A 27000-nucleotide genomic window follows, 5' to 3' on the forward strand; every position below is an offset into this window, starting at 1 on the left:
TCTAGAGGCTTATTATTCAGTATTCCCATTCCTGGTCCAGAGCTTTTGGTTTGAAGAATGGCAATAGGCCTTTTTTATTCCATCACCTCCCTTTGTATACTTATTTTTCTTTCCCTGTTGTTGCAAGTACTCTCCCAGACAAATATAAGATATCTACCTGGCTTTCCTGGCCCTCTCCCATTCCAACTTGAAACCGGGTAAGCTCTCCAAAACCATTTCATCTGTTTCCTTTTGATCTTTTTGTACATTTATTCTCTATTTTTATCAGATCATTTCATTTCTTCCTATATATGTTTATATTGTGGATTTATCTCTCTCTCTCTAACAAATTTATGTGATGGGTTTTAGGTATGTAAGTGTGGGGGAATTTAATGAAGATCAGCTGTTCTATTACTTTGTAGAGTCAGAGAGGAACCCAAAAGAAGACCCTCTTATTCTATGGCTCACAGGTGGCCCTGGTTGTAGTGCATTTAGCGCAGTTGTCTACGAGATAGGTAACTTCTCAGGCCAGCAACTAATGTTTCCTTCATTTCTATAAACTAATCACTTAAGCAGCTAAATATTTTTAGGGAATTTGATATTGGCACTGCCGTGTTTTCATAATTGCACAGAATCACCTTGTCTTTTATTCTTTAATTGGCTATTGAGAGCTTTTTGGGAATGCGAATGCTAAACTCAGGGGCGTATATACTTGCAGAAGTCTGATGAAGGGGCTCCCCCATTGGTTGAATGTTACCACAGTTTAATTAATGTTCTTTGTCTTTTACATATTAAGAATGCGTGGGGGCGCTCTTTCATCTGATTTCTACATTTGAGCATCTGACTTTAGTACTTGTGATAAAGCTTTGACCCCTTGTAAATAAATAAAGAGGGCTGCTAGCAAAGTGGGATCTGATTTGGAAAATAAAGACGATATCCTATGTTGTGATACATGCCAAAAACACTGTGGAAATGACCAAATATTTGGTCAATTTAACTTCTGTTTTAATTTTCCAAATTAAATTCCCTTTTGGAAGTGTTTTCCACTAATAAAAGACAAGGTGAATTAGTGCAATTATGAAAATAAGGTAGTGTGAATAACCTTATATTTTTTTATAGTTCTCTTTTTCATTACGACTTTCCACTATTGTTTTTTGTTATTTTTAGCATTCCTTCATCGTGTTGTTTAGTATTAGTATTTCATTTCTGATGAATTTTAGTTAAGGACACGTTTTTCTTATATTTTCTTTTCTCCCATCCCTTTTGTTTGAGAAATTATACGGTGTAAGGCCTTATTGTGACAATAAGGCCCTTGTACGGTGGAGGTACCACCCTTGAAATTTGATCCAAGGGCAGCTCACTTTTTGAGAAGCTGCTGTTCGATCAAATATCAAGGGTGGCACCTCTACGGTATTGTCGTAAGGCCTTACACCATATAAAGACTCCGTTTGTGATATCTCCCAGACTATGTCTCGCACATGGTTTTAAATTTCGACCGGAATCTGAAATTTCGGGTTTCGGTGACCGAAACCGAAATTGGGTATACGCAAAATGTTTCAAAATTTCGGTGAAATTTAAGAAATTTCTCCCAAAAATCTTGGTTTTGTTCTTTTTTTTTAATATTTTCCAGAAATTTCGGCCGAAATCATTCTGCAATTTCGGCCGAAATTTTGTATGACATAAATATTATTTCATTTCGTCGGATTTCGGCCGAAATTTCAGTTTTGGTGAGGAGAAAAACGCATTCCTAAACCGGAATTTGAAACCATGGTCATGAAGATAACGGGAGCATCTAGAATTATTAGTTTCAAGGTAGTCATAATTTTGTTCGAAGAGAGATATCTTTTTGTTCAGCCTAAGCATTAGTTATCGGTTCATTGTAACCGTTGAAATATGCGGCATATACAATGACAACTTATCGTCTACTACATAATATAATAAAAGATAAGGTTTGTGGTCAATTTATTAGTTTTCTTTCCGTTTAGTTTTCCTCTTCCAACACATTCTATCGTATCATTATTGTCTGTTTCTAGATTTTAAATTTCCACGTCACTTTATTTAATTTCTTATGGAAAACACTTTCAAAACGGGATTCCGTTTGGAGAATAAAAATGGGAGTGAAATGACCGTTTAATTCACGCTTTTCAAGATGCATTTATTGCTTTTATGGGGATTTGAGTTCCCTTCATTTGTCTTTTAGTGGAAGGGGATCCAATGTTTGATATTTATTTATTTATTTTTTATTTTCCGAAAATGGATTCCCGTTTTGCTAGTAATGTTCGTTTGTTATTTATTTTTGGTCTACAGCTAGTTGCGACATTGGCAACCACTTTTTTTTGTGATATTTGATAGGCAATTTTGCATAAAGCCATTTCGCAGCTGACTTTTGCACTAGAGAATAGACACACAGGCTGACTTTTTAGCACATTTTGTCTTAGGGAAATGTTATCAGCACTACTGTATTTTGATGAGGGCACTCCTCACTTTATTAAAAGTACGGTCTGGCCCACATCATAGAATGATCGAAACCGTCCATTAGATGGGCCACAGCTTAGATAGGTTGTGCCCCAAATATCATTTCCATAGGTTGATCCTAGCCCTCCGATCTGAAAGTTAAAGGGTTGATCCTAACGCTCTATAGATCGATCTATGGAAATGATTTTTGGGGCACAACCTATTTAGGCTGTGGCCCATCTAATGGATTGTTTGGATTCATAAATGGTGTGGGCCATACCGTATTTTTAATAAAGTGAGGAGTGCCCTTATCAAAATACAGTAGTGCTGATAAGATTTCCCTTTGTCTTATTCTTTTAATTCATCCGAGGTGGCTATTCTCTCATCCAAAAGTGAGCCCCGAGATTGTCTAGAATCCTTATTTTTGAAATTCTCTAATTGCCTGTTGACAGCTCTTTGGGCCCCATTATCATAATGAATCTTTTTTGCTTCTTGCCTTTTCTTTTTGTGCATGCATATTCCGAGAGCTCATTAGATAATCAGAAAATGGCCAACGTGTTCCTGCGCTCCCTGCGCTTGAGTGGCTTATAAAGCCTCCCATTGGTCACTTTTTGTGGACCCGCAAAGGTGGACCCACTATACGAGCCAATGGGAGGCTTTTTAAGCCACTTAAGCACAGGAACGCTTTTCTAAGAGAGTTTTTTCTTTTTGAAAGTAATTTACCAAACTTTATTGATTGAAATCACTTTTAAACAAATCATTGTTCCTTGCCTAAAGTTTTTCCGGCCAGAGTCTATTTAAAACCTAATAAATGTAAAATTTTCTTTAACTATACGAAAATAGTGGCTGAAATAACATTACTTAAGGCTTAAATTTTTGAACAACTGTCGTCATCACAGATTTTTCCGGCTGCCTGTTCTTGTACTGGCTAGGAGGAGACTTTTCCCCTCATCTTAAACCGACTGCATCATTCGGTAGGGAATAGTCCCGCCCTAAAAATTGGGGATACTAGCAAGAGGAACTTAAAACCTAATAAATTATAAGTTCTTCACTACTGGATTAGCAGAAGGCACACAAGGATGCCCATTGAGAGGATATTTAAGACCTTAAAAATACAAAATTTCTTTTCCTTTAATTATTGAGAGAGAAAGAGAGAAATATTATATGATAGGTGCGCGTTAAATCCATTATTTTTCATAACGTACAGTGGGTCCACTTACGACGATCCAAACCATTCATTCGGACAGCGATGTAAATAGTATTTTTTTAAATGGTGCAATTTTATTAAGTAAAAGAGAAGGTGCCCTGAATGAGAGTGGAGAGAAAGAGAATAAAAGGAGGATAAATGTCAATAGGTTTTTCCCCATAAATCATCCCCATAGGATAGTGGTAGCCCTGCGATCTATGAGAACTTATATGATGCCCGACCATGAGATTATAGAGGGCGGAGAGAGAAAACCATCTCTCTCTTAATTTTTAATCCAAGAGAAAGCCCTTTTTCTGACTTCTCCTTGGTTAAAAAACTAAGGCTGCAGGTTTTATCTCTACCCGCGCTTTACATTCTCATGGTCAGGCATCATATAATTTCTTGCGATCTATAATGGGACTGTAAATTATAGAAACCTCTATAGAATGGAGAGTTAGGATCATCCTAAATAGATTATTTATGGATTACAGACTGTTTATGTTGCGACCCATCAAATGAATGATTTGGATCATCATAAGAAGTGGGCCCGCTGTACTTTCTAAAGAATGCTCGGATTCCACATATAAAATCTAGAGCTTATAAAGTAAATTTTCAATTAGGAGAACAACGTACTTTCTAAATGGCCCATTTGTGATTAGTCATTGTAGTACGCTATCAAATGGGCTTTAATGTTTCCTATATGGGATGCTATCAACAGCCCGTCGGCCTAAATGGGCCCAGCAAAAGTTGACCATCTTTGGGCTTGAATGATGTAAAAAAATATGGGGTGTCAGTAACAAAACTAGGGGGTGTGATGTTTCCGCCTGGGTTCTAAAGTAGGTGCAATATCTTTGTGGCAGAAAATCAGTGCTTGAAGATCTCAACAAATCATTGAATCTATTTTCATTAGGAATGAATTATCTTAAGGGGTCTGCTGATTTTGTAGGTCCTTTACATTTTAAGATGGTGGAGTACAATGGGAGCTTGCCACAACTTGTTTTAAACCCCTATTCATGGACAAAGGTGTGAAATTAAGTTAACTCTTCACCAAAGGAAAAGTAAATTTTATGAATTTTTCATGTATTTCGGATAACCCAACTCGAGTCACTGAATTCCAAGATGAGCCTTTGTGTTTTAGTACTATGGTTTGAATTGTAGTGATTTTTCAGGTTTCAAATATCATCTTTGTAGATCAACCTTCTGGGACTGGATTTTCATTTACAGGAGGCTCAAAAGATTATCAGACGGGTGATAAAAAATCTGCTAAAGAAGCCCATGAGTTTCTTATAAAGGTGGAAGCACTTTAATATGGTTGATCAGATTTTGATCTATTAAAAAGAATGTTTCTGATGGCTGTGTTCTTGTTTCAATTTTTGTGGTGCAGTGGCTGATTGATCACCCTCAATTCCTCTCTAATCCACTTTACATTGGTGGTAGTTCATATGCTGGAATGATTCTTCCAGTCATCGTACAAGAAATATCGAATGGTACCATCTTTGTTTATTTGAAGCTAAAAAACTTCACTAAAGTGCAAATTTATGGTTGCATGGCCCATGCTTCAATATACACTACCCACAATCCACTCTTGGAAGGGAAATGATATATTAGCCACGTTTCTTACATGGGCCACCAGCTTGTAGTGTAAAAGGGTAGTAAAAAATGCACTAGAGGGGGATGGCCCGGGGAAGAGACGGGGGCGAATATATCACTTCCACATTTAAAAATCTTATACTTTTAATATGGGGATAATTTTAGGGCCATGCTTGGCACAAACAAAAATTTCATTGTGAAAATTAAACTCTCCCATGTTTGGTAATATTTGGTGGGCCTGATGATCTGAGGGAGACCTCAAATAAGCTATATGAGCTAGCAACTACAAATAGCACATCAATCATGTTGTTTGAGTCATTCATTTCATAAAACCTAACATATATAGGGTGTTCCAAAGAAATAATCTCCATAGCATCATCCTAACCATTCGAACTATATAGGCACAAAATGAACGCATTTTATAGCAGTTCATTTTAAACCTCCACAAATCAAGGGTTAGAATGATCTTATGGAAATTATTTCTTAGGAACACCCTATCTATGTCAGGTCCTATAGAATCAAAATCTAACATAACCCAAACAACATTGGTAATGGCACCCCCTACTTATACTCTTACTCTTCGAGTCTATACAGGGCAACCAAACACTACTTACCACTATTCTCTGGTTTAATTCCAGACATATCCAATTCTTGTCTCCTCCCTGTTGACTTTTTATTCCACTACTCTCTCTGAGTCTATATCGTGCATCCAAACAAACCCGTTAGCCTAATTTTGGGGTGTAAATCTTAAAAAAAAAGAAGGGGATTATGAATCAAAAGGTACACCCTTAGAAACTAGGATAAAGTCGGGTGCTTTTAGAAAATTTCCTAAAAAGTAAGAGAATAGCAGTGGAATTTGAATGCACTTAAAGAAAATTTGGAGTTTAAGGCCTAACTCCTACGGAGCAAACTTGCAAATCATCGGACGAATCCTGGCATTGATGCGACCAGGGCCATGGCAGCAAAAGGGGCGTTCTTTTTCTTCTGGCCCCGACTTTCCTCCTCACCAACTATCGATTGACTCATGGCGAAACTATTTGTCAGGACATGCTTGGCATGCTGCCCTGACTTGCTTACAGTATGATTTTGGTTACCTCCTACTCCTTAATCACCATCTGCTTTGTATACCTGTCACTAGTGTGCGACACCGCCACCTTGGCATTTTAACTCTTGTTATACTAATCACTTCTCCCCATATTTAGCCTCTCTTTAGTCATCATTTGAATGCCATGGTCAGGATCAAATTTGCATTGTCAGAGATAAATATTTTCCCATTCTCTTCACTTTAGCTTCTCGTCTATTCTTCATACCTCTGGTGGTTTATCTTTAGAGAAAATAAAGTATGTGCAGCTGCACAGATAGCCTTATCTGTGCATGTTTCTCACATTAATAAGAAACTATTATATGTTTGATGATAGTACTCTGAAATTTTTGTCTGTTGAATTTATCTTCTCTCATTGTTTGGTAAGGACCTGTGCACAGGGACCCCTTCTCTCTAAGTGGTGCGTGGTGATTGATGGTTTTATAGCGCCCCCCCCCCCCCCCCCCCCACCCCCCAAAAAATAAAAAATCATTTACCCACACATCGACATGCTTTCGTTGGGGAGTGTAGCTGCACTAAGATATGGCACCACATCTCGGTCACCCCTCGTCTTGTCTCACCTCACGGATTCTTTGGCACTTGCAGTTGTCAATCGCAACCAGTACCTATCTTTCTTTCTTTTCCTCTTGCCAATACAGCAACAGCGATAGACTTTCTTTCGTTTTGTATAGTTCTAGCTCCTCTCCTTGTTTATATTCAGTGCATTCTTTTATTTGGGACCCTACTCCAGTAACCTGTGAATGATTACAAGTTTTATGTTCATTTCATGATTATTTTAGATAATTCACATTGATTTAACCTATTTCTAAGACAGTCGACGTTGTAAGTGCTTTTGTCACTTTAAAATTGCACATTGAAAATCTTATTAGCGCTAAAAAAAAGTTTGCAATCGGACCGGAGATGATGAATACGACACCGTTCACTCCCTTCTCTACTCGTTTGGCATTGCCATCTGCTTTCCTATCTACGCACACATGAACAACATAGAACTACTGAAAGAAAATATCGGCATATAATTGAAATAGGTCTCACCATTCTTACTCATGCCTCCGTCCCACTTTCTTATCGTGATGACAATTTGAGAACAATTGTATATCTCATTAACTATCTTCTATCCCCAGTGGTTGCGCATTGAAGCCACTTGAATGTTACTTTCACAATAAGTATGACTATGCCTTGTGAGTTTTTGGATGTGAAGTTATCCTTGCCCAAGACCCTACAAGTATCAGAAATTGTAGTTTGGGTCTGTTCAATGTGTATTCATTTGCTACAACCCACACCATATGGGCTATCAGTGTCTTTCTGTACATGCTGGGAGGATTCACATCTCGTGCCTTGTCATCTTCAATGAACTTGAGTTCACCTTTCAGCACCCACTACTATCTGCCCAGTTTCCTTTCCTACTTTCACCTCACGTATCAATTCTTACCTCTCCTATTCTTCTCCCCTACCTTCCACCTACACTTCCATATTGAGATCTCCACCCCCCATCTTAGATATGCGATCTCGCTATTCTTTGTTTGCATTCAAAGGTCTTGTGCCTACACTATCAAGTCACATGCCTTCTTTATTTTATAATTAATATTACAATTTCTCTTTGTTTAGTAATAGCTTAATCTTTCAATAAAATACTCGTTGTATCTCCCTTCTACCATCTCACCTAGTTTACTTCCCTCGTCCCTACTCTGCTCCACCCCAATCATACTACAATTAATGCTCTGTATTTCTCTCGTCGATTTGGGCTCTTTAGCCAGTCTCCATCTTTCTATCTGTTCTATGATTATTCCTTTCAAAGTACGCACACATCGTCTAAAATCCCTTCTAACCTCTCTCCACCGACTTACCGTTCTCATTGAATCTAACCCAACCATCAAATCAACTTATTTCTCCCAATTTTCTAAATTACCAGAATGGAGAGCTACCATGGCTGACGAATTAAACGCCCATCCATCTATCCTTCCATTTGAAAGTACTCAGCCTATGACTAATCCTTCTAAAATAAGCGTACATCGTCTAAAATCCCTTCTAACCTCTTGCCACCGACTGACCTTTATCATTGACTCTAACTTAACTATACCATCGAATCAACTTATTTCTCCTAAACCTCTAAAGAACAAGAATGGAGAGCTACCATGGCTGACGAATTAAATGCTCGTCCCTCATCCTCACAAAACCATTGTCGATAAAGAATGGGTGTTTCATATTAAGTGTCGTGATGATGATTCCATTAAAAGTCTCAACCAACGATTAGATGATTTTGGTTTTAGCCAACAAGAAGATATTGGATATTAGCCAACAAGAAGGTATTGAATATTTCAGGCTATTACATTATCTACCTCTAATTGGGCAAGTGTTTAGTAAAGGGAATGCATATATTGTTTCCCTGTCAATTCGTTCTAAGGTTTCTCTTTTGTTTTTGTTTTTTCTTTTATTTTGTTGCAGACATTGAAGCCCATAGTAAACCAATTCTCAATCTCAAGGTAAGTGACTATAAATAAACTTTTCTAAATGGTAATGCTAGGAAGAAATCATTTTTCCAATCATATATTCCTAAGCATTGATCACTATACTGATATACAAGTCTTACTTCCAAGGAAATAAGTAATCAGTTGCAAATGCAGAATAGTGGGTGTTTAAGCTCACCCACAAATCCTTGAAGTTCATCAACTTCAAGCATTGACCCCAAAACCCTCTATTATGTATGTGGCTGCATTGACTATCTTTAGACATAACTATCAAAAAGCATAAAATAATTTTGATTAAAAAATCAGAAAAAAAGTAGAAAAAAATCTAAAGTCCTAAAGTTATATCTAAATCTCAAATCTAAACATTAGATATAAAATGTACATCTCTCTCTCTCTCTCTAGATTTATGGGTTCTTTCAATACCTCTAATAATTTATGCATATAATCTTATGGAAAACATTTCCAAAACAGGGTTTCATTTGGAAAATAAAGGCGAAAGTGAAATTGACCGGCAATTTGGTCATTTCCACTGTTTGTTTGTTTGTTTTTGGCATTTCGTGGAGATTTGAGCTCTCTTGCCTTCTTGGGCATGTATCACAGCATGAGATTTCGTATTTATTTTCCAAACGAAATTCGATTTTGTTAGCAGCCCTCCAATCTTATATGCAAAAGGGTTTAAACTTAATGGCGATTATATGCAAATAATGGTTATAATACTTTAGAAATGTTATCTTTAATGTCTTTCAAAGAGCCCTTAATATCTCATTTGCAAACGAGATCAACTCAAAATAATCTTATCTGCAAATAATGGCCGGTTTTAACTGTATGAAAATGACATATTTGGCAACCGTGAAAAATATTCCATGGAATATTAGTGGGACACTTGTGAGAATTCGGGTGAAGGAGACACTTGAGCGGATGGAGCATGAAAAGCCCATAGAAAACAAGAAAAAAAGAAACCAGTTTGAATTAGCGTATTATTTTTACTTTTTCTTTAAGAATTTCTCATCATCTTTCCATGAGCTATCCACTCGCGCCCTCTCGAGTTTCTCCCCTTCCCTCCTCAGCTCCTCTATTAGAATTGGGCCCATGAATGACTGATTCTCTGATCTTGAGAAAGGAGAAGATGAATATATGATGAGTAGGGGCCTACACAGTCGACATCTTTTTTGGGAGACTTATTTGTTGATCAAAGACATGACTTTCACTGATCCTTAGCATCAATCATGTAAGATTTTTTTTCTTTAATTAAATCTTGCCTTGATTTCCAACTGTTCCCCCCCCCCCCCCACACACACACAATGTCCCATTCGTGCAATGTTTCTGCTCTCCCCGAGCATTACAATGAGGCCGATGTAGGCATTACCAAAACATCTCCCACTTAGCCACATGGCCGAGTGAATTTCCTTTATATTTCCTCCTGTGATATTTCATCCATACACCTTTCCTTGATTTAGACATTTGTATGTCCCATCAAGCCCATATATGCATGAAGAAAGTTTCCAAATGACTCATTTCATCAAATATTCAGCAGTCATATCATAGCTATGTACATAACTTGCCTTCATTTCCCATTTCTCCACTATCTCTCAAATATAGTGACATTCCACGTATATGTGTCTTCCTTTAGAGCTATTCGCTCCACTGTATATCAGGCTTATTGCTGCGTAATTATCACAATATAATTCTATTAGTCCATCGACCAGACCATCCAAATCGTCCAAAAATCGTCTAATCGAGAGAGCATGAGAGCATGAGTAGTCGTCCTACTACAGACTATGTACCTAGCTTCTTATGTGTATCTTACTACACAATCCTGTTTCTTACTAGACTAAGGAATAACTGAACCTCCAAATATAAACATACCTCGAGAAGTGGACTCACTGTCATCTCTCTCACCTACGAAATCCGCATGAGAGTAACCATGAACTTCTAGCTTTCTGCTCAAAAACACAATTTGAAGTGCTTAGTTCATTTAATGTATATATTATTTTCTTCACTGCTTCCCAATTAGCTGGTCTAGGATTACTTTGATATCAACTTACCAGGCCCACAGGATTTGCCAAATCTGATCTGGTACAAATCGCATATATCAAGCAACTAAGCGATTGAGATTACGAAACATTGAGTCTTTCCAGTCCTTTATATGAACATTGACTCAAAGATAATTTCTGGTCTACCGCTATGGGTGTCTATGCATGATTGCAATTTTACATTCCAAAATGGTTAAGTACTTCTTGGTTCAAACACAATATTTTATTATTTCTATCCCTAGTGATTTTAATCCCGGGCACATAGGATGTTTTTCCTATATATTTTATCTTAAACCTTAAGCTAAGTCCCGACTTAGTTCTTTCGATCATTTCTAACTCATTATTCGTCACGAGTATATTGTTTATATTTTGGGACAAGATTGTAAACTTGCTCCCACTTTTCCATGCATATATATATTAGTCAAGCTTGTTAGCCACAACCCCTTATTTGATAATTAACTTATGTATACGTCAAATACCATTGATGCTAAGATTGATATAGAAGTATAAAGATTTTTTAAATCTATATACTCTTTCCGCCTGACCCTTCACATGAAAATTCTCATGCATGTTCATGTAAATAGTTTTCCCCAGCTCTTCATATAGAAAAGTAGTTTTATATCTATCTGAAAGAGCTCAAACTCTAGATAAACCACCAATGCTGGTATAATCTTATTGAGACAAACTTGGTAACTGGTGAATAACTTTCTTCAAATTCCATGCCTTTTCTTTGTGTGAACTCCTTGAGAACTAACCGAGCCTTGTACTTGTCGATAGACCCATCAAACTTGCATTTCATCATCAACACTCATTTACACTATACGACAGTTCTGTCTTCGGGTAATTAACACAGCTCCCAGATCTGATTCTTTTCAATAGAAAAGTAGTTTTATATCTATCTGAAAGAGCTCAAACTCTAGATAAACCACCAATGCTGGTATAATCTTATTGAGACAAACTTGGTAACTGGTGAATAACTTTCTTCAAATTCCATGCCTTTTCTTTGTGTGAACTCCTTGAGAACTAACCGAGCCTTGTACTTGTCGATAGACCCATCAAACTTGCATTTCATCATCAACACTCATTTACACTATACGACAGTTCTGTCTTCGGGTAATTAACACAGCTCCCAGATCTGATTCTTTTCAATAGAATCAATTTCCTTTTTTCATGGCTTTCGGCCATTCTTCTAACTCACACGATTTAATCACTTCGTCAAAGTTAATAGGATCTACAATCCTTTTTTCATGGCTTTCAGCTATTCTTCTAACTCACATGATTTAATCACTTCGTCAAAGCTCATAGGATCTACAATCTCATCTATGTCTAAATATGCCGAATAGGCACATTCCACACATAGATGCCAGTGACAGATTCTCTGATCTTGTGAAAGAAGAAGATGAATATGGGGCTACACAATCGACACCTTTTGGGGAGATTTCTTTGTTGATCAAAGGCATTTCTTTCCCTAATCCTTATCATCAGTTATATAAGAGTTTTTCCTTAATTAAAATCCTGCCTTGATTGCCAAGGGAGATTTCTTTGTTGATCAAAGGCATTTCTTTCCCTAATCCTTATCATCAGTTATATAAGAGTTTTTCCTTAATTAAAATCCTGCCTTGATTGCCAACGATTACGCCCCCATTCCTGCAACGTTTCTGTTGCTCTCTGCTGTCTGGGAGCGTTACGGTGAGGCCGATGTGCCCATTACCATAACAATATGGTTGCAAACATACCCTAATTAAGGCCATGCCTGGCAGCCATGAATTTTTTTAATGATAAATTGGTGTCTCCATGTTGTGAGACAGGGGTAGGCAATGGGAGAAGGAAAGAGATTTGAGAAGGCACGATTAATATGAGGGTGAGAAGTGGCTAAAAATCAGAAAAAGGTCGATCCTATTTTGAGTAGAGGTTTTTTTTTCTGATTTTTAGCCACTTCTCACCAGTTGGAGACACTAGTTTCATGATTTTTAGCTACTTCACCCGACCTAGGCCTCTCTCACCACTTGGAGACACAAGTTTTTCATGAAAAAAAATCATGGTAACCAAATGTGCCCTAAATGTAATTTTGAGTCCAATAATCACTTGGGCCCATGATTATTCGATGGAATAATTTTTCATGGGTGCCAAACATGGCCGAAGAATCGTTTACATAATCTTATTGCGACTGGACACATGACAACATTGGGTGTATGTTATGGGAAATACTAAAACAAGCTATTCTTGTGTATGTATATTCTTTCTACTACATGTTTGCCTAAATATGCAATTGTGTCTCACCATGGAATTAGGGTTATATGATTGGAAACCCAGCAACAGATTGGAAGTTCGATAAGGGATCAGTTGTACCACATGCACACGGGATGGGGCTCATATCAGACGAACTCTACGAGGTAACTTTGGAATTTTCTGAAAAGTTTGGAAAGGAAAAATATTTCTAGACGTACCTGCTATTTTTACACACGAAAAAAGATAATTTATACCATCACTATTCGATTTTTCCTAAGAGGGACTTTCAATTCATGATAATATCCCTCTAAATTAACTATAATCATATTATTTACCTCGAAGGCCCTGTTGGTTTCAGATTGGGACAACCGATGGTGAGGGTGTGAAACTTACCTATTACTCCAAAAGCTTAAGCTGCTGGAGAAGGCAGTATTTAATATTTTATACATTTAACACTCCGCCTCACATGTGGCCCTTCTTTTTAGGGTTGGCCTACACGTGGCATATATGGCCCCTCTTTTGGGTTTTGCCATTGCATGTGGATTTTGCTATCAAGGAGGTTTGAACCCATGCATTTGCTCTAATACCATGTGAAACTTACCAATTACTCCAAAAGCTTAAGCTGTTGGAAAATGCAGTATTTAATCTTTTGTAACAGAGGGTCCCCACCATCAGTTGTCGCAATCTGAAGCGAACAGAGCCTAAATCGTGGAAAGAAAAATTTCCAAGCTAAAAGGTTTCCATCAGAAATATTTTTCTTGCAATCTAAAAAGGGTCTCATCTGGTTTGTTGTGCTTCATCCAATGTGCATGTGTAATCTTATGATATCCAGGCACGGAAAATGTTTACAAGAAAATTGCTTTTACTCATTCCTAAAAGACACTTATTGGGCCCTATTTTTGCCTAATACAAGTGATCAGATCCGTGGACCGAACCACAATCATAGACCGGGCAAGTGAATTTTACTCTCTAGATTTTATAAGCTAAAACCCGGATTTTACAATCGTGAAAATGTACAATCCAGGCATGGGTTCTGCCAAGAAAAGATAAAGTGTTGATTTTTGTAGTCCTCTTTCGTAGGGACATGATGTCTCAGTTTGGATGACACATGCAAGGGATCCTCAAGCAATCCCTAAGCAAAAAATACACTTTTCTTGAACTTTATAGTGTTTGTTTGCCAAAGTAACATCCAAATCCCTAGAGATTACCAGGAAAGAAACACGAGTAATAATTGTATGTCTGGTGACATGACTTCACTAGCATTTGTCAATGAAATATCCCAAAAAAAAAAAAAGATTTCTAGGTAATCCTCTCTCTCTCTCTCTCTCTCTCTCTCTCTCTCTCTCTCTCTCGATAACTTACATCTTACATCCAGACAGAATAAAACACATGGCTTTACCAGGGTTTTAATTGCATCCAAAATTGTCACGCCCTAAACCGGGTTCCATGTGACAATGCCTCCAGCCCTCACTCCAAACATGGCCACATGGACGTGCATGGCCAAAAACATTCACAAATACCTGCTTATCAGAGATATCCAGAGCAACTAGCATAAGAAGAATCCAAAAGACAATTGTTGTTAACAAATACACGAGCCAACATTGCTCGTCTTCCACAACTTTATGTTAAATAAACTCCCTAACAAACTAAATAACTAAATGTCTATCTGAAATGAGTAGTCTAGCAAATCCATTCCACTCTCCCAAATCCTGCGAATCTTTAGCTATTCTTCAATATTTGTAAAAATATATATGCGGAATGGGCTTTTACGCTCAATACAATCCAGGTTTTAGCTTATAAAATCCAAGTTTCAATTAGCTTATAAAATCCAGTTTCCAGCTTGTGAAATCCAGACATGGGTTTTGCCAAGAAAAGATGAAGTGTTGATTTTTGTAGTCCCTTATCATAGGCACGGGATGTCTATGTTTGGATGTTTGGATGACACTTGCAAGGGATTCTCAAGCAATCCCTAAGCATAAAATGCATTTTTCTTGAACTTTGCAGTGTTTGTTTGCCAAAGTAACATCCGAACCCCTGAGATTACCGGGCAAGAAACACGAGTAATAATTGCATGTGTGCTGACGTGGGCATCACTAGCATTTACCTATGAAATATCCCAAAAAAGAAGAGATTTCTAGTTAATCCTCCTCTCTCTCTCTCTCTCTCTCTCACTCTTCTTCTCCCTCTCTCGTTAACTTGCATCCAGACAAAATAAAGCACATGGCTTTACCAGGGTTTTAATTGCATAAAAAATTGTCATGCCTGAACCGGGATCCCTGTGACAGTGCCGCACGCCCACACTCCAACTACCACCACAAATACGTTTTTGGCGTGCAAGGCCAAAAACATCCACAAATACCTCCTTATCAGAGACATACAGAGCAACTAGCGGAAACATGAATTATCCATAAAAAGAATCAAACACAATTATTCTCAACAAATCCACGAGCCAACATTGCTCGTCTTCCAAAACTTTAAGGTAAATAAACTCCCCAACCAACTAAATAACTGAATGTCTATCTGAAATGAAAAGTCTCTAGAAAATCCATTCCACTCTTAAATCTCGCGAATCTTTAGCTATTTTTCAACATCTGTAAGAATATAAGAAAACGGGGGATGGACTTTTACGCTCAATACATAACAAGGATTCTATATAAGATTGATCATGTACACACAACGCAAAATCACGATCAAATGCATTTAATAAAAATGGAACAGTTTCTTGAAAACACGTGATGTATCATGGCATAAACATGAGAGCAACATTAAATACCACTTGTAAATAGTCAACGAGTTTTCATGATACAGAACATGTAACTATTCTCAATTCCACTAGATTAGCTATGACCATAGTCACATCTCACAATGACGGGTTACAAGAAACACCAGCTTCACACCCCCTACGGTAAAGGTTGTCGATCTGCCCCACATAGTCATGGCCAAGTTTCACAGCCCCTACCAGCAAAGGTAACAATATCATAGGTACAACAGGTACTTCCCACAAGTGCGCAACCTCACTGTCGAGGCAAATGACCGACCTTTCATGACTACGCACCAGTTATCACCCACCAATTGGTTAAGGTCGGGATACCACAACATGGCTATACTAGTCACCGTCCACATAGCACCAATCCGGTCCCGTCGGACTGAACAGTATTTTCATGGAATATCCACCATCATGTTATAAAACATTATCAACTTGAGATTTGTGAGCAACGGGAATCCAACAGATTACAGAGACAAATAAACTTGCGAAATTTGCTCAACAAAACATATGTAACAAATACTGTACTTGATCCAAGTTTTCATGTGTTTTAACATACTAAACATGCTTTTCAAATAAACATAGATATATCAATTCGAAATCATAGATTTCAGTTCACTAACATGGTCTGAATATCACAATCTATATGTAGGAAAAACTCCTATATAGAAGCACAAGTTACGTACAGATACTTTCAATCAATTCCTTCACTAGAATCCTCAAAATCAATCACTTAATTCACCTAATAAATCATGTACTAATCAATTTAGAGACTTGGTAGCCCTTCTAGAACAGCTTGTTGGTCTTTACAATCCCCAAAATCTCAAAACAAAGATCGAAACCTGAATATGCAGATCAAATCACAGTACCCAAGAAGCGTGATGGATAGTCGACCGACCCCTACTCGGTTGACTATCAAAGTCGACCGAGTAATGCTTGGTCGACTAACCAAAACCCTCTCTGGATACTGTGTTTTGCGCGATTTGGCTTTTGCATTACACAGTAACCCTCCGAAAATCCTTGATTTCACCGTTAAAAGCACACAATCCATTCCTATGATTTATCCTTTGTCCTAACATTGAATTGGATTCTTTAAATCTGTAAAGATAACTGCAAAAAGTAAGGAAAGAAAATTTTCAAAATCCAAATCTCGTAAACTAATTCTGACAATCATCTCTTTTTCTTAAAACTGATTTCTTCTTAATTGAATAGCATCACTATCAAGGTCCATCTTAGGTTTGTGATCTCCAGCTTTAAATTCTCATTCGAACCAAAGAATTCAAGAAGTACACATTGGGATATTTTGACAATTCAAAAATCTCCCGACCAACTTCACAAATTCCTAGGATAGTTCTTGTTTCTCCCATCCACTTTTGTTACGAACCCAGATCGGTTCGTAACATGGTTGATCTTCTTAGAGGGAAGATCAGCCTCTTGATCCACTTTGAGGGGAGGATCGATCCTCCTTTGTGCACAACAACACACTTTCTAGAATAATTTTCTTCTTGATTTGAAAATAGCCGATTACAATTTATTTATACCATTAACAAACAAGAGACCTAATCCTATAAAACACTTAAAAATATAACCACTAGCCCGTATCCAAAAAGACCTACTAAATCTAAAAACTAACCAAAATATCTAATCCTATGTACGTAACATTCCACCTCCCTTGAAGTCAACCTTGTCTTCAAGGTTGGAGATTAAGCCAATATGTGAAAAATGATATCTTCTTGTATAGACCATTCCAAAATTCTTTTTTCTCTTCTTTTCCTTTTTTGTTTCTGCTCATTTTCTTCTTCTCTTCGTCTTGCGATTAGTCATCATGATCTCATCGTGCCGTTCATCGAAGCTTCTTGGTTGTGCTATTTTAAAGTAATTTATATTTTTGATGGACGGATGGTTGTGGGGTGAGAATCTTTTCGATTGCGTTGTACAGATTGATAGGAAGCAGAATTGTAGACTCTTCGGCGGTGACCTTTCTTTTGTGCCTTCTTCTCCTTTTCTTCCATCTGCTTTCCTTCTCTCTTCTTTTGTCCTATTTTTCTATTTCTTCTTTTCTTTTTCATCACAGAAGCCTTCTCGACGATCCTCTCATTGAACTCTTCATTTAACTTCTTCAAACATGGGGCTCTTCTATCTTCACTATAAGCGAGAGTGCCATCTTGTTGAACTTGGCATTCATGGAAGCTAGATGCCTTTTGATCTCCCTTATTGTCTCCTCCCACGGATCCATTCCTCCTTCGATTTTCATCTCCACGACTCAGATCGTGCTGCTCTGATACCAATTGTTACGAACCCAGATCAGTTCGTAACATGATTGATTTTCTTAGAGGGAAGATCAACCTCTTCATCCACTTTGAGGGAAGGATCGATCCTCCTTTGTGCACAACGACAAACTTTCTAGAATAATTTTCTTCATTAATTTGAAAATAGCCGATTACAATTTATTTATGCCATTAACAAACAAGAGACCTAATCCTATAAAGCACTTAAAATTATCCAAAAAGTCCTACTAAATCTAAAAACTAACCCAAATATCTAATCCTATGTACGTAACAACTATTAATGACTACAATTTTAGGGAGGGTTTTTATGATCAAATAAGTAAATTGAACTCATCACATACCTTTTTAAAAGAATGATTTTTCTCCTCCCCAGGACTCGATTTTCTGCAGGATTTTGGGTTTATGCAAGTATCTATAGCCTTTAGTATGAATCATAATTTAGTTTGAATACGAAACCCTAATTCAATTTGTACTTGAAAACATTCTTTAATTTTTAATTATGGAAGGTTCCGTTTCTAATATGAATTTAAACAGACTTGGACGTTCGCAAATTTAGTGCTTTTAATAGACTTTACTAAATCTTAAATTCTCTAAACCAATCAAAAGGAAGAGATAATTAGTAAAATAATTGTTTTTGAATTCTATCATAATACAAATAGGATACCCAAAAGTGGGTTTCTAAAATCTCTATCTCCAATTAGTATACATCAAAAGTGCTTTCCTTAAATTTTTCCTAACTTCCTTAATCACCTCCAACGCCAAACGAATTTGTGTTTTTAGGGCAATAGTGAAAATCCTACAACTTAGGAAACTTCGTAGTTTCTCTCATACCAAATAACTAATAATATTAATTTGAAAATCTCTTTCTCTCCAATCCAATTTTGAGGTTCCCTAAATAATAGTTAAACTCCCACGTCCTTTCTATTTTAAACGAATTTGTAGCTTAATAAAGTAGGGAAGATCCCTACAAAATAGCTGTCAGTTCTAAAATATCTCCCCAGGCCACAAAATTCGTTTAACACCAATTTGAAGAAAACAATTTACATCCCTATATTTCTCACTAGCATCTCTTAATCCCTATATTTCTAACCAATTAAAAACTCAATTTGGGCAATATAGAATATCCATTAAATACTAACATTAACACTAGTGAGACTAATAATAATATTGATAATAATAATTTGAACTACTGAAGTACACAATGACAGTTGATTTTGTAGCCCTCTCAAATTACTATCAATTTCCAATTTAATCGATCATCGAACAAAAACTTTTTGTAATAAACCTATCCCGATCGTCGATCGGAACTACTGGATCATAGATCTAAGGGTTCTAATAGTCTGATCATTGATCTAAACATCTAACCATCAATCTAGTGTTACAAAAAGGGTTCAATCACAAACTTAGTCTTCAGCTTTTCATTTAATCAATCCGATAAATCCGATCTAGCTATCACAATGAGCTATCGGACTCTTTATTGAGCTTAGATGTCAACTCAACTCAACAAAGCCTTTGTCCCAAACTAGTTGGAGTAAGCTAAACGAATCTTTAGAAAAATTTCATGAAAAAAAGGAATCTATCCGGCTCTAATCCTAGCTCTAGTTGGGTTCTTCTACGTGGATCATTTTCCTCCATTCTATCCTATCCAAGGTCATGTTCTTTGTTATGTTCCTAGCTATCAAGTCTTTCCTCACTGTTTCTGCCCAAGTTGTTTTCGGTCTGCCCCTACCTCTTTTTACTCCATCAATTTGGCACGAGTCGTCTCTTCTTAGAAAGATTACTTCAAGTGGGTCCCACATTTATATTTAATTTATAATTAAATATTTTAAAAATACTGTTTAATTGCTTTGGGGATGGGGCATTACAAAAAGCCTGACCCCTCCATAGAGTTTACTTCCCTAAAGAATTCTTAAGTACCCAAATAGAACCTTATGGCCTCATATGCACTCTTGCAGGACCAGAAAATTGACTCCATAGACTTTACTTCCCTAAATATTGCTCAAACACGCAAACAGAACCTTATGGCCTCATATGCTCCCCCTCTTTGGCCTCATTTGGATTGTAGAAAAATATTTCTTGAGGATTTCTTTTTATTTCTACAATTTGATGGAAAATGAAAAGTTTTTGACAAAATACTTGCAATCAAAAAAAGGCTTTAGCGCATTCATATGGTGGGTTCTACCAGGATGGGACTACGGATAAATATAAGAAGAATCAAGTGGATCAAGGGCAAACTTAAAATATTCTGTACCCAACGAAAAAAAAAGATTTGTTTCTTTCTTTTCTTTTTTCTTTTCTTTTTTTGACATGAAATAAAGATTTATTTTATTCTTTTCTTTTCTTTTCTTTTGCTCCAGTCGGCCAAGAAAAATTGTGAAGGAGATTACTTTGAACCAAGGAATGCACAATGTGCAAATGATCTTGGGGCTGTAAATGAGGTAGGATGCTTAGTGTCTTTGAAGGATACAAATGATCTTTAGTGGGTGATTTATTATTTTTTTTGGTAATGCAAATGGATTCTGAAATGTTTTTTTCTCTGTATAAATAGTGTCTTTCAGGACTGAATAAAGCATATATTTTGGAGCCCCAATGCGTTTACGTGAGCCCAAAGCCGAAGGCGGGACAGAGAAGATCCCTACAGAATAATTCAACAAACTTTCTACTTCCACATGTTCTTCCAGATTTTGGCTGTAGGGTACTCTTCCCCCCACCCCGCTCGAACATATCGTTTCCCATATTCAACATGCATGCATACATATGTATACATACATATATAGGGATTTGCTAGGGACATCGCGTAAGAAATTTCACAGATGAGCTGTTACATGTGAGACCAGCAACGTCAGTTGAATTAAATAAATAAGACAAAATCTACTGAAAAGTGAGCCTGTGTGGCTGCTCTCACATGCAACAGCCCATCCGTGAGATGCCTTCTGCGATGGTCGCTTGCAAATCCGACGCACACAGGGGGCGAGGTTTATGAGATATCGTGCATATATATAAGAAAAGTGTAGCTACACACTCGTGTAGCTAACTTAGCTACACCGACGGCTTAAAATACAGTGGGCCCCACATTGTTTGGGTGATGGAAACCATTCATTTGAGGGGCCCTCACATAGATAGGTTGTGCCCAAAAAATCAGTGCCATAGGATCATCCCAACCCTATGATTTGTGGAGGCAAAAATGGATGTGTAAAAACCTTCACAAATCTGTCCATTTTTTCCTCCACAATTTGTAAGGTTCGGATGATCCTATGGAGCTGATTTTTTGGGCACACCCTATCAATGTGAGGGCCTATCAAATGAATGGTTTGGATCACCCAAATAATGTGGGCCCACTGTATTTTAAGCCGTCGGTGTAGCTAAGTTAGCTACACACTCACTTTATGTGCAGCATGCACAGATAAGCTACCTGTGCATGGGTATATAAGATATCCCTATTGGTTCATTACGTAGGGATCCAAAGCATTCATTTGGAAGGCCCTTCCATGGATAGGGTGTATACCAAAAATCAGCCCTATAGGATCATCCTAACCCAATATGTGAGATCTCACCAACAGGTTAGATTAGGCAACTATGGTTTGACTAGGTAGAATAAAATCACATCTTCCAAGATTTGATTTGGATTAATTAGGAAAGATTATGCAGCGAGGCTAGATTAGGTATTGAGATTATCTTCTCATATCTTATCAAATCTCTTTCCATAAATCTTGTGATACTAGTTTCTATGTTTATCCTCTTGAGTGTTCTATATAAACACTCATTAGACTTGATTGTAAGATAAGCAAAGATTAGTGGAAATCTTCAATATTTTACACAATCAAAGTTGAAGGGGAAAATGGACAGACACTGTGTGTCCATGTCTCTGCCCATTTTTCCCTCCATAAATGGCAGAGTTAGGATGATCCTATAGGGTTGATTTTTTGTACACACCCTATCCATGGAAGGGCCTTCCAAATGAATGCTTTGGATCCCCACGTAATGAACCAATATGGATGTCTTATATGCCCATGCACAAATAGCTTATATGTGCAACTGCACATACTTTATTCTCTCTCTCTCTCTCTCTCTCTCTCTATATATATATATATATATATATATATATATATATATATATATATGAGAAATGTGTTCTTGCGCAGCTGCACAGGGAGTTACCTGCGCATTAGTGCCTTAAAAAGCCACCGATTGGTCGCTTTTTATGGACCCTGCAAAGGTGGACCCGTCATACGAACCAATCGGTGGCTTTTTAAGCCTCTAATGCGCAGGTAACTCCCTACGCAGCTGCGCAAGAACACTTTTCTCATATATATATATATATATATATATATATATATATATATATATATATATGGTTTGTGAGCAGCTGCTTAGATATGCTTATCTGAGCAGGAGCTCACAAACATATGTGGCCCCACATTTTTTGGGGGTTCCAAAGCATTCATTTGGAAGGCTCTTCCATAGATAGGGTGTGTACCAAAAATCAGCCCTATAGGATCATCCTAACCCTACCATTTGTGGAGGGAAAAAATGGGCAAAAATATGGACACACAGTGTTGGTCCATTTTACCCTCGACCTTTGATTGGGTTAGGATGATCCTATTGATCTGATTTTTGGTACACACCCTATCCATGGAAGGGCCTTCCAAATGAATGCTTTGGATGCCCCCACAAATGTGGCCCCCCTATGGTTTGTGAGCTCTGCTCAGATAAGCTTATCTGAGCAGCTGCTCACAGACCATTTCCTCTCTCTCTCTCTCTCTCTCTCTCTCTCTCTCTATATATATATATATATATATATATATATATATATATATATATATATATATATATATATATATATCAGGAAAAGATTTCTGAGGTATTGCGCAGCCTGAGCAGCCCTCTATATACGTCATCTCCCATGTTGTTTGACTCATCCAACCTGTTCATTCTATAGGACCCAACATAGGTAGGGTGTCCCTAACAAATCATCTCCATAAGATCATGGTATCTGTTGATTTGTGGAGTTTTAGAATGGATGGCTAGAAAGTGGGCTTCTGCAGATCGAGTGGTTAGGATGATTGTATGGAGATGGTTTGTTAGGAACACCCTATCTATGTGAGGTTCTATGGAATGAATGAGTTGGACGAGTCAAACAACATGGAGATGGTGTGTTTATAGTGGCTTGCTTAGGCTAAGCTATAGCTCAGAAATCTGGCCAATATATATATATATATATATATATATATATATATATATATGTGTGTGTGTGTGTGTGTGTGTGTGTGTGTGTGTGTGAGAGAAAAGTGTTCCTGCGCACCTGCTTCAAAAACTCATGTGGCCCCCCATTTTATATATATATCGTGCCATAGGTAGGGTGTCCCTAACAAATCATCTCCATAGGATCATGGTATCTGTTGATTTGTGGAGTTTTAGAATGGACGGCTAGAAAGTGGGCTTCTGTAGATCGAGTGGTTAGGATGATTGTATGGAGATGATTTGTTAGGAACACCCTATCTATGTGAGGTTCTATGGAATGAATGGGTTGGACGAGTCAAACAACATGGAGATGGTGTGTTTATAGTGGCTTGCTTCGGCTGAGCTATAGCTCAGAAACCTCGCCCCCTATATATATATATATATATATATATATATATATAGAGGAAAATGATTGAGAGCTTGAAGCTCATATAGCTTATATGAGCTTGAGGGCCCAAACACATGTGAGCCCACATTGTTAGGATGATCCAAAGCATTCATTTGAAAGGCCCTTACATAGATAGGATGTGTACAAAAAATCAGCTTCATTGGATCATCCTAACCCATCCAAATGTAAAGGGCAAAATGGACAGACACCGTTTGCCACAAATCTGCCCATTTTTGCCCTCCGCTTTTGGAAGGGTTAGGATGATCCAATGGATCTGATTTTTGGTACACACCTTATCTATGATGGGGCCTTGCAAATGAATGGTTTGGATCACCACAAAAAATGTGGGACCCATGTGTTTGGACCCTCAAGCTCATATAAGCTATATGAGCTTCAAGCTCACAATCATTTTCCTCATATATATATATATATATATATATATATATATATATATATATATATAAGCTGCTTCAAAAATTCATGTGGCCCTACATATTTTGGGTGATCCAAAGCATTCATTTGGAAGGCCCTTCCATGGATAGGGTGTGTACCAAAAATGAACTCTTTAGGATCATCGTAACCTTGCCATTTATGGAGGGAAAAAATGGTCAGAAACAATGTCTGTCCATTTTCTCCTCCACCTATGATTGGGTTAGGATGATCCTATAGGGCTGATTTTTGGTACACACCCTATCCATGGAAGGGCCTTCCAAATGAATGCCTTGGACCACTCCAAAAATGTGGGCCATATGAGTTTTTGAAGCAGTTGCTCAGATAATCTACACTATATATATATGAGAGAACGGTTTCTACACACTAGCTTAAAATACAGTGGAGGCCCACATTGTTTGGGTGATCCAAACCATTCATTTGATTGGCTCTCACATAGATAGGGTGTCAACAAAAAATCAGCTCCATAGGATCATCCTAACCCTTCGAACCGTGGAGGCAAAAAATGGACAGATTTGTGAAGGTTTATACACGTCCATTTTACCTCCACAAATTGTAGGGTTGGGATGATCCTATGGAGCTAATTTTTTGTGGACACCCTATCTATGTGAGGGCCAATCAAATGAATGGTTTGGATCACCCAAACATGCCCTCCACTGTATTTTAAGCTAGTGTGTAGAGAGCTTATCTACACTTGTGTGTAGAAACTGTTTTCGCAAGTTGTAGGGAATTTGCTAGGGAGAGAGACAGAGATTTGCTAGGGAATTTCTCGATTTCTCTAAGTTTTGCCAGTGCCACTGCAGTCTTCGTATCATGTGGGTACAAAAGGGGGTGAGTAAATCACTTCCCTTTAAAATGATCCAAATTGCACGCGTTTGGAGAACCAAAAGATATTTTAGTAACTAATCGAAGCTTTAATGCAGACATATGGTTATCTGCTCTCCTACTATTGGGCCAACGACGAAAGTGTTAGAAATGCACTCCAAGTCCGAAAGGTATTAGCTTCATACTAATGCATTGGTGTAAAATGAGAACACTTTATAAATGAAAAGAAAAGGGTTGTCTTGTCGTCTTGACTCAATAGTAATTAGTACTGAAGTTATCTCTAATCACCAATGTTTACTTGCATGGTTGCACAACTGAATTAGCTGAATTTTCCATAATAAACAGGGCACAGTAGGAGCATGGGAGAGGTGCAGCTCTACTCTAAATTATGTGGAAGACATCCATAGTACCATATCTTATCATCTAAATATCACCATTAGAGGTTATCGAGCTCTAATATACAGGTAAATCTCTCTCTCTCTCTCTCTCTCTCTCTCTCTCTCTCTGTGTTATAGGGTTGGTCTAGACCATCCATCTTATATGCTCGATTTGGACCTCCAAATTAAGGCCTCATGATCACAAGAATCGAACAATCCTACCATTTACTGTCCCTGTTCGCTTTGGATTTTTAGAATTTATCTTGAGCTCAAAATTGCATTTAATTTTCTGCTCAAACCTGATTATTGGATTCAAAATCAATTACCAAAATAAAAAACGAACAGGGCGAAAATCTATTTTTTTTGTCATTTGGGTCTGGATAGTCAAAAGGATTTTCTGATTTGTGTGATTTTTAGGATTTGCTCTTTTAAATGTATACTAAAAAAACAAGTCAGTGACACAACTACCTCTTTTCACTCAGTGGTGATCATGACTTAATGGTGCCATTTGTGGGTACACAAGCATGGATAAGATCTCTCAACTTCTCCACCCTTGATGACTGGCGGTCGTGGTCCGTAGACGGCCAAGTAGCGGGGTAAGATCATTTATTTTTATTTTTTTGAGAAGTGATATATTCGCCCTGTTCTTTACTTGGGATAGCCCCTCGCCCTGTTTTTTACTTGGGATAGCCCCCTAGTGTAGCCATGACTACTCTTTAACACTAGAAGGGGCTTTCCCAAGTTTAAAAAAGGGGGTGAATATTTCTTCTTCTTCCCCTCACCTCAGCTTTTATTTTATTTTTTTGGGGTGCAAAACCATCCATAACCTAGATCTCACTTAAAATTTCTTGGTGTTTTCTCTGGTTGCTCAGATATACAAGGTCATACTCAAACAACTTGACATTTGTTACTATACTGGTAAGAAATTCCTTACTTGAACTTCTACATTGACTACAAATATTGATTATGATGTACAAAGATATCTCATAAGTGTTGTCAATATGGTGTATGCAGGCTGGAGGTCACACAGCTCCAGAGTACAAGCCAAAGGAATGCTCAGCTATGTTTCAGAGATGGATTTCTCATAATTCTATGTAATTATTGTTTTTTTTAATGGGTATGTGGGTATGTGTAATTATTGTTGGACATTGATCCAGATATTAAATATATCAATTCACTGCCAAATAAATCTTGCTAAGATATGATCAAACCACAAGAAGCAAATACCAAAAACACAAAGTAAACGCAGAGATAAAACTTTCTCTCTTTGAAATTTAAATTTAAAATAATTACACCACAACTTCACATTCACGGTTTCACGTTGTTGTTCCCCGCTTTAAGAAACAAATCAAGGAAACCTAATAGGAATCAAACTCTATTGAAACTAACCTTCTCTAAGTTGTATGTCCCCATCTCTTCTTAACTTTGACAAAAAGTCAAACAAAATCGTAACTAAAACAACCACTTTCTAAAACAATAAAATAACAGATAAGATTAACTTCCAATAGTAGCCTATTCTAACGGCAACTCTAACAATAACTCTAATCACCAAATTAAAGTGGGACTCGTTCAGTCGGCATGGCCCCTCTGACGTGTGTGAGTTAGCAATGACTCTCAAACACACCCGAG

The 27000-nt window shown here is 37.4% G+C and overlaps 1 protein-coding gene across 2 annotated transcripts; it reads left to right on the top strand.

Annotated features, from left to right (window-relative positions):
• On the top strand, window positions 1-26571 carry LOC143851856 (serine carboxypeptidase-like 7). 2 transcript variants are annotated; one of them, XM_077361356.1, is made up of 14 exons: window positions 2-197; window positions 349-494; window positions 4566-4642; window positions 4789-4911; window positions 5004-5106; window positions 8754-8791; window positions 13101-13202; window positions 20448-20528; window positions 20639-20785; window positions 25093-25164; window positions 25340-25458; window positions 25854-25967; window positions 26244-26289; window positions 26386-26571. In XM_077361356.1, exons 1-14 carry the CDS (start codon window positions 58-60, stop codon window positions 26467-26469), a joined length of 1392 nt encoding a protein of 463 aa, XP_077217471.1. In that variant the 5' UTR covers window positions 2-57; the 3' UTR covers window positions 26470-26571. The 2 variants fall into 2 exon arrangements, with proteins under 2 accessions (XP_077217472.1, XP_077217471.1); XM_077361357.1 differs by lacking the exon at window positions 25093-25164 and having other exon boundaries at window positions 1-197.
• Window positions 26572-27000: the final 429 nt, after the last annotated feature.

The sequence above is a fragment of the Tasmannia lanceolata genome, unplaced genomic scaffold, assembly GCF_043159265.1.
Source record: "Tasmannia lanceolata isolate RefF3 unplaced genomic scaffold, GAP_Taslan_0.1 ptg000018l, whole genome shotgun sequence".
Taxonomy (NCBI): domain Eukaryota; kingdom Viridiplantae; phylum Streptophyta; class Magnoliopsida; order Canellales; family Winteraceae; genus Tasmannia; species Tasmannia lanceolata.

Bases quoted from the DNA above. Each gene is read 5' to 3' on its own strand.
- LOC143851856 (XM_077361356.1), top strand. From the start codon at position 58: ATGGCAATAGGCCTTTTTTATTCCATCACCTCCCTTTGTATACTTATT. The intron at 25,165-25,339 runs GTATTAGCTTCA...CATAATAAACAG, and splicing joins ATGCACTCCAAGTCCGAAAG to GGCACAGTAGGAGCATGGGA. The intron at 26,290-26,385 runs GTAAGAAATTCC...TGGTGTATGCAG, and splicing joins TGACATTTGTTACTATACTG to GCTGGAGGTCACACAGCTCC.